The sequence below is a fragment of the Lycorma delicatula genome, chromosome 3 (genome assembly GCF_047948215.1).
Source record: "Lycorma delicatula isolate Av1 chromosome 3, ASM4794821v1, whole genome shotgun sequence".
In the NCBI taxonomy this organism is placed as follows: domain Eukaryota; kingdom Metazoa; phylum Arthropoda; class Insecta; order Hemiptera; family Fulgoridae; genus Lycorma; species Lycorma delicatula.
In genome coordinates this window covers 132,841,732-132,850,866 of record NC_134457.1, presented here as the reverse complement: position 1 = coordinate 132,850,866, position 9,135 = coordinate 132,841,732, and the positions used below count along the sequence as shown (strand labels likewise).

Genomic DNA, 9,135 nt, shown 5'->3' with positions numbered 1-9,135 from the left:
AAGAAGAGGGATTAGAGATGGAACGATCAGTACAGACCTTTTATGATAAGCAAACGTATTAATTATTAATTTTGTTGATACAATAACGAACAAAATGTTTGTTTTTTTAGAAGGAGAATAGATTTTTAATTCCAAATAAAAGATATCTTAAAACAGATAAGATTTAGTAAAAATGAAAAGTTTATTTTGTTGAATTTCTTATAATAAAAAAAAATGTTTTTAAAATATTAATACGTTCTTCTTTTATGAAGAATATAAATTTATTTTCATAAACTATATGTTTAGTGCCTAAAATAAATATTCCCAAAATTTTTGAAAAAAGTAATTTTATACACACATTAAGTAATTTTATATATATATATATATATATATATATATAATCATAAATGCAAACTTCTCTGTTGTTTGTTATAACAGATAACAAATATTTTACTTTATAAATCTTCTGCTAACACAACATTTTACAATATTATTACATATTACAATGTTTTTTTTGAAATATTGGAAAAATTACCTTTCTCAATTTAAATCACTTCATGGTATGGGCTACCTCTTTAGAAATATTTTCGGAAGGACTTCATACTGTAATGTTTTCATTGCATAAAACCAACCTAAAAAAAATATATATATCTAAACTTGTTTAAAAGAAATTGTAAATTTTTTCCTACAAAGTAATTAACTTAATTATGACATCGCTATTGATTGAAGTTGTAACTAATTTAGTGATTTTTATTTTATGATTGGAAGTTAGCCTAACAGTTTTTGAAAAAAAGAAGATATACATATGGTTTATGATAAACCATTTTTCATTTATGAAAAATGATTATTTTTTGTTGATTTACGTTAAGTCATATCTAAATAACATTTATTCAAAATATTTCTTTATTTTTATTTTTATTTTTATTTAAAATGTTATGGTAAGTTTTTGAAAATTAGTAAATAACATATTTTTGGATTAAACAACGGTCAGTGAGAAACTGAAATGCCGAGAGAATTCTAGTTATTAAGGAAATCTCGTCTTATTAAACTGGTTACAAATAACTAATTTACTGTCTATTTTTATGGTTAATCAAAATTAAAATTTGATAAAAATGATTACGTTTTACGAAAAATTTCTAAGAATATTTTTAAATTAGTAAAAAAATATTATGGATTATTAATGGCATATTATCTTTAAAAAAAAGTCAAACTTTTTAATATTTCGTATTTACGGGATGGCCTGCCTACATTTAAATTCTGAAGTTACCAAAAAAATTCCTTATTTCATACTACTATGGAAATAAAAAAAAGTTGCTAGCTACGAATAATGAATAAAGCTATTCCTTATTCTTAAGCATGAAATATTCAATAGAAATGTGTATGTTTGTATATAATATAATTTTATTTTAACATAAAACATTATAGAATGATAATAAAAAAAAGTTGTATAATATAATAAAGCAGTGTAATATTCTATTTTCATTTGATCGATTTTTTTCAGTCGTTGGTATCAAACGGTATATAAGATATGAGTTAATCATTTTTCAATACAAATGTTATTTAATAGGTTACATCCAACGAAGAAAATCAATATTTTCTACCGACCGTCACTGTTACATTATTAACTACAGCTGCCGATATAGGCTACTACTGTATGTGGGAATATGTCAGTCAACATTTCCAATCTAATTAATGCGCTGAAGTTGAAATATAAAAAAAAACTGAATGCTTTGGCCTGTATGTTTATTTATAAATCATACTTAGATAAAATGAGTAAATAATAGAATTATTAGTATTAAATTAATTTATATTTGAAATATTATTTACACGAGTACAGATGGGCGAAATATATAGGCTGTAGAAAGCATATTGAAACCATGCAATTATTTTACATATAATTAAATATAAATTTTAGTGAACAGGTTCCTTTATTTAGGAAATTTTCCAAAGGAATTATAAAAGAAAAATTTGGTTAAATATTGTTTATATAATGGTGATCAAACTGAAAACCATTAATTGTAATTCGAAGATTTTCAATAATAATATATTATGCATTATATAATTTCTTTATAAAATGTATTTAAATTCATATTTTATTTCCATACGATTTGAGAACCTTATGTGATATATATATATATATATATTATATTTTTTGTTTGCAATATATGCTTGCAATTAATATAATATAAACCGATAACTGTAACTTATCAACCTGAAGGGATCTTTGACTTTCGTTAATGGCCCCCTGAGTTGTATGTTTAAAGATTTTTCTTTATATAATCATGTACTAACGGTTAAGATTAATGATTATTCGAATAACGATTTATTAGGCAGGTGTTATGTGTAATATGAAAAAATATAATTCTTATTTCCATAAGTAAACATAAAATCTTGATCAATAATTAACAATGAGCACGTTGTGAAAACTTAAACTGGATAACATTTACATTTTTATAATAATTACAAAAATAAATTAAATTCCAGACAATTGAATTTTTTAAGATGACAACAATTTAATGGAGATATCATATTTTATAATTTATTATAATTTTGAATTCGTTAAATTTCCTACTCTTCGCATCATCTCTTTATTATTATTTATAAATAAAGTTTAAATGTATTATTTTTTTTAAATATTTTTGTACTCAAATATTAGAAAGTATATTTTATATTTTTTTTAAAGTAAGTCGTTAATTTTTTTAAGAGAGAATTTTCGCAATACTGTGGTCAATATTATATAATAAAAATTATACGTTGATGAATATAAATGAAAATTATATATATACTGGTTTGCGTGAGTATATGTGAATGAATTATACGTATGTGTATAAAATAAATATTTAAGTAATTTTTAAAATTATTTTAATCCGATAACTAGCAGAGATGTACTCGACACAAGAAAAATAAGAAATTAAAGAAACGAGTTACAGTTGTTTTAAAGTTAATGTTTTTAATAAAGGATTCAATATTTATTATTAATAAGGATGCGATTATTATTAATGTATGGAAAATATTATTTTGCCGATGGGTTTTTTAAAGAATAAAATAAATGTTTTAAATGCGGTCGTACGGTGAATCTGTTGAAAGGAACACGAGATTCCCGAATCGATTGGCTCCCGTGGTTTGTCACGCCGAGTGCTTCCGTCTGGCGGCGCATCTCGTAACCTATTTCTAGTTCGTTGAGTGTCGCTGGCCGCGCTACTGTGCTCCGTTCATCGCCTTCTCTGTCAGCAGGAGGGGCAGTGGGAAGTACGTTATATCGGACTGAGTGTGTCGTCGCTCAGCGGGGTTGTTTGTGGTGTGCGGATATGTATGGAGTGTGGAGTGCGTAAGACGGACGCGCAGAGATGTAGGTAGTTCGGAGGCCGACATGCCCTTCGGCCCAGTGGATAAAACATGTCTTACGGGGCCCCCAATTTGAGCGCTTCGGGGGGAAATCGCTCGCCCAGGAGCGCCCGCCGATTGGGAGAACTTCCGACCGTTGATCGCTCCCCATCGAGAAATTACCCGTCGGGCAGAGGGAGCCCCATCGGTCGAAAGAGCGGGAGAACCGGATCCCCGGACCAGCATGCTACCGGATACCAGTCGATGAGTTCGCCGTATTACGGCCGCGAGGAGGACCCGGGAAGTCCCGGAATGATGGATGAAAGAGGAAGAACGGCCGCGGGACACCACCGGTCGCGTAGTGCGAGTCGACCTCCGGTCGGAAGCAATCCGATGTCCGTCCGGTATCAGTCCCTCGATCGCGGCACGGTTGACGATCGCGAGTTCCTGCCTATCAGGGAACCTCGGGAACGTTCCCTCGAACGCGTCGGCCCGCGTGAACGTTCTCTGGATCGCGGAATGTACTTAGAGGATGAGCTGTACGGCGGCAGGTCCGCGAGACAGTCTCCTAACACACGGGAACCCGGTTCCGGCTATATCGGTGAACTACAGCATCAAAACAACGATCTACAACGTGAATTAGCGAATTTAAAAAAGGAACTGGAATTAACTAACCAGAAACTAGGCTCGAGTATGCATAGCATAAAAACTTTCTGGAGTCCCGAACTAAAAAAAGAACGCGCGTTACGGAAAGAAGAATCCGCAAAATACAGTTTAATCAATGACCAGCTTAAACTTCTGAACTCCGAAAATCAGGTAAGTGTATAACAATATTTAATATTTAACCCAGATATATTGTGCGGGAGGGTGAGTAGTAATATACAGGCTGGGGGAAGGGTGGTGGAGAGGAACACGGTATGGCATCGCATCAGATCAATGTGACACCCCCACCAGCCGGCACATAATGTGGGGAGAGCTAGAGGGAGGGTCAGCTATTCTTAGAACAAACGCCTCAGTCACTCACTTCACAGAGCCTGTAAACTGTGTAGCTCGCTCATAGCCGCAGCTGCCTATACTCCGTTCCCGCACGTTTTTTTTTCTTTCTTAATTCTTTAAATGCCTCCGAAATGAATGTGTAAATTAGCACCGTTTGAATTATATAAATGGTAAAATAAAGAAATAATTATTTTCAGTCATTGACCGTTCTGTTTTATCCTACAACCCACACACATTTCCTAAATCCATTATGAATTAATTTATTCAGTCTTAAATTATAAAGCTACTGTATAAATTTAGCGTGATAAATTTTACTCCTTTTTTGTGCGTAAATCACGAACTAATAAAACGACATTTTATGAATAAATCACTTAAATACTTATATTAATATAACTATTGTTTATGCGGTGGAAATACCAACCTGTTAATACATTTTAAATTCTAATTATTTACATATTTCCGACTATTTTATTTTGTTACTTTATAAGTACCCTCCGTTTCGATAAATTTTTGGTGATTGTGGTAGAACAGCAAATTTGTTAGTGGTTGTATATTTTAAAGATTTAAACATTTTTTAAACACGACTAAAATACTAATTACACAATTATATTAAATTGGGAACATAATTGGAAATAGTAAGACGTGTGATTTTTGTTATCTTATGAAATATAATTTTTCATATAAACCGTTTCCTCCTTATTGTACAAGATACAGATACTGTACTAAGAAAAATATTCTAGGATTAACTAGTATATAAAACATTATGAAAAAGTTAATGATACTTTTCTTTTTTAAATTAAATTTAACTTTCATGAGACTATCATAAGTTTTCTTAAAAATTCATAAATTACTATTATTGAAACTTAAATAATTTCCAAAAATTATGTTAGCTTCCCTACCCGTATTTTTCATCGATTTATTAAATTTTTGCATATAAAAAAAGTATTTTTTATCGAATATTAGGCATTTATTATTCAATTAATCAAAAAAAAAAAGTAATATAATGAATAAATCTATAAAAATTTAGACATGAATAGTAAAATATAATTTAAATAGTTTCATTAAATATATATATATATATTTTCGCTGAGTAAAAATTAATTGTAATGAAAGTGATTGTCGTTTAGAACCCTTCGTTTGTTACTATTTTATTTAATAAAATGGGTGGAGCATTCATACTAAAATGGCCTATAACCTTCAAAGTAATTTGTTTTAATATTTAAATTAATCATTTAAGTTTTCGTTTTAGCAAGAAATTATAATTTACTCGTAAAGATTTTTTTCCACTAATTCTTTAAATATAAAAGAATAACTGAATTTGGCGGGTTTTTTCCTGTAAAAAAAATACGTTAATTTATTTTACAAAATTGAAATCTTCCTTATTCCAAAACAGTTAATACTTTTAAACAGCGTAGTTAAAATTAATATTTTGTCAGTCTAAACAATAAATTCTAAGTAATAGAGTATTATTTTTTTAATTTAATTTTTTTTACTTAAAAAAAAATAAATGTTAAAAAGTTAATAAGTCTTATATTGATTTTCGTACCTTATTTGATTTGGTTGATTAAAAACCCCCAAAAATGAGGTTTACATTAAATTATCGTATGAATTTCAGTATAAAAAACCCGATACCCCATTTTTGAAACGATCACCGTACATTCCCCTTCAATATAGGTATTCTAATTATATTCACTGGGAAAGCAAAGAATAAGAATTTTATAATATAATGTATTTGAACCAAAATTGAGGAAAATACCAGGAAAATTAGACATTAAATTGAGTAGATTTATGAGTAATAAAAATATTACGAATTACCTAAAACGTTTTTCTAATTTCTCAAAACCAGAAATATGGTACAAATTTTTTTTCTGAAGCAGTTAATCTACTTGAGATATTTCATTACATCTATATATGCATTAAAATAATGCGGTAGTTGTTTCTAATAGTTTTGTAACTTATTAGAAATTAAATTAAACTTCTTTAATAATGTAGTTCAAATATTTTTAATTTAATGAACATTAAAAATGAACTATTATTAAATTAAGATTACTATTATTATTTGCAACTTTACTTGAATTTTTTGGGAGGATATAAATTCCTTAAACAAATTAAAACTCTTTAACTACGGTCATATATTTTTAGAAATAAGGAAAACAATTGAGCTAATTAATAATATGCGAAAAATATATTAAGCAAATAGCAAGTGCTTTCCATGACTCTAAGATGGCGAAATAATAGGCTAGGTCTATTAATTCACATATACCATATATTTGTACTACTATGCAAACATATGGTACTCTTATTACTCTCATAAATTTATATTTTTAATTTAATTTATATTATTTATCTCATTCTGTTAAAGTAATCGATATTCTTCTTATTTTCTACATGTTTATTTTTATTTCGGATGAGTCATGCAGGTTAATATTTCGTATTTAATTTTAATACATACTCTTTCCTTTATCCAAAAATATGAAAATATTACCCCTACCTAAGTCTTATTTAAGATACATTGAGATTTCTTTCAAAATTATATTTATAAAAATTCTTTGAAATATTTGCAGTCTAATTTAATATACTACGCTACTTAACAAAGTAATCACGAGTTTAATTCTTATAACAGAATATAATTTTGAATCTATATTTAATAAATATTTAAAAAAATCTTGGAAGCAATTTTTCATAAAATGTTATTTATAAATAGCCTAAAAAACAACCTTCGTATGAATGAATGTGCTCACATATGAACTAATGATGCTTCGTTGTCTACCAGAGAACATAAGTTAATTTCTCGAACATGGTACCGCTGATATGTTAAATATTAACAATTAATGAAATCAATCTTACCAGCATATTGAACTAAGATCTTTTGGTTTACTTGAAAGCCATTATCAGGAGATAAAATTATTGTATTAAAGTCAAAATTTTACATTTTAACTGTTATTTTTTTAATTTTTGACTTTAATGCAATAATTTTATCTCCTGATGATGGCTTTCAAGTAAGTCGAAAGATGTTGAGTTCATATCAATGTGCTGGTAAGGTGGATTTTATTAATTGTTAATATTATTTATAGAACATAAGTTATTCATTTAAAATGTTATTTATACTTTCAAGTTAAGAAATAGGTTAAAAATAAAAATTACTTTTAAAGTAGATTTTTTTTCTCTACATTAAACGTCCGTAAAACGCATTCATAGCAGTCTAATTTAGTAATGGACCAATCGTAACGCAAATCCTAGTCTAGTAGGAATTCTCTACGTGATTCACGGTCTAGTTATTTAAATCAGTAACGCATTTTCTAATTGTAAAATAGTCCTTGTACTCCTCAAGAATATGTTCTATCTAAATTGATCTTATTCAGTCGTAAATGAAACAAATTAAATTTTACATCGAAAAAGGATAGTTCAACTCATTAAATGTTTTAGTATATCGAGTAAATGTAATAATATTTAATTCAAATATTAACATTTTTTTAATGATATAAAAATAACTAGGTGACGCCCACAAAAGCGTATATTGAAACACATCAAATTGATCAGAATTCAAGTCTGGAATCTTTCGAATGAAAGAGTGGTACGCTCCCATTCTGTAATGGAAATCAAAAAGTACATATATATGGACTAAACATTTGATTTGTATATATAACAAATTTTGTTTTTTTATTTACTAAATAAATAAATTTGGTAAATTAATTTTCATATTATCAAAATAAATATTTCTTTAAATGGGTTTTAATCCGATAAGTACTTATTTTACATTGAGTATATCACTTAGAATATAACAATTTATCTCACAATCTTTTTGTTGTTGCAATATTATAAAATCGATTTATTTAATAGTTCTGTAGTAAAATTTATACTATTGAATATATTATTCATTTTAAAGCCTTACTAAAGGATAAACTGATTGGTATATTTTAATCTTCATAAAGCAAGAAGATAGGAAAATAAATTTTTATTAGTGCAAAATATTAATTAATTTATTTTAGTGGACGAACAATCTGTAGGGTTGAAATAAAATAAAGCTAGTTCCAGCGGACTGTAAACAAAGTCGTAAACTGTAGCATTTTACTATTCTCTACGATGCTATGCCCTCGTTCTCCAAATAATGCAACCGGCTTCATAATTCAGTCTCGAGAGCTCAACTGTAATTCATTCATCTATCTGTAATATCCATTATTTACCATTATAGCATAGTTGCAACATTAATTTACTCGTACTGTAAATCCGGTTTCATTATCTGATTAGTATTATGAGACTCGTATGCTATATTCTAATGGAAATTCATTTTTTTGTCAGAAAAAAGCTATATTATTAAACTTAATAACCAATATTTAAGTCATTTGTAAATTAATTTGGATAACTATTGTAATACATCGAATTACTAAGTGTTTTAACTTTAATCTCAAAAACCGTATATTTAATTTTATTATTACAGAACAAATGTAATGAATTATTTAAACCGTTTAGCATTATTTACTGGGAAGTTAATTATGTGAAGAAATTAAATTGAAATTTACACAACCCTTGCCTTTTAATACGATTACATTGAATTTATAACTTAGCGAAATTATAATTTTATCGTAATAAGTTTGACGCCATTAATGTTCCATATTTCTTGTTTAAAAATTAATAAATTTCTTTTCCTAATCAAAAATTTAAGACACAAAGTTGTTAACTTGAGGGAAATTAATCCATTAATAAAATGGTAGCATATAATTATTTTTTGTTTAAATTGACTGAAAATTATTATTACTTTTTTTTTGTTTTATTGTTATAAATACAAGAGTGCTCTTTTAAAATAAAATATAATCTGAAAACTAAAGCTATTCCTAG

The 9,135-nt window shown here is 27.6% G+C and overlaps 1 protein-coding gene across 1 annotated transcript in view; it reads left to right on the top strand.

Moving 5' to 3' along the window:
- Positions 1-3,193: 3,193 nt before the first annotated feature.
- The window catches only part of brp (ELKS/RAB6-interacting/CAST family member bruchpilot), a 252,472-nt gene continuing 246,530 nt past the window's right edge, over positions 3,194-9,135 (top strand). Inside the window, exon 1 of the mRNA XM_075360584.1 lies at positions 3,194-4,119. Coding sequence (XP_075216699.1) covers positions 3,376-4,119 — 744 coding nt within the window. The 5' untranslated portion in view covers positions 3,194-3,375. The remainder of the gene's footprint in view (positions 4,120-9,135) is intronic.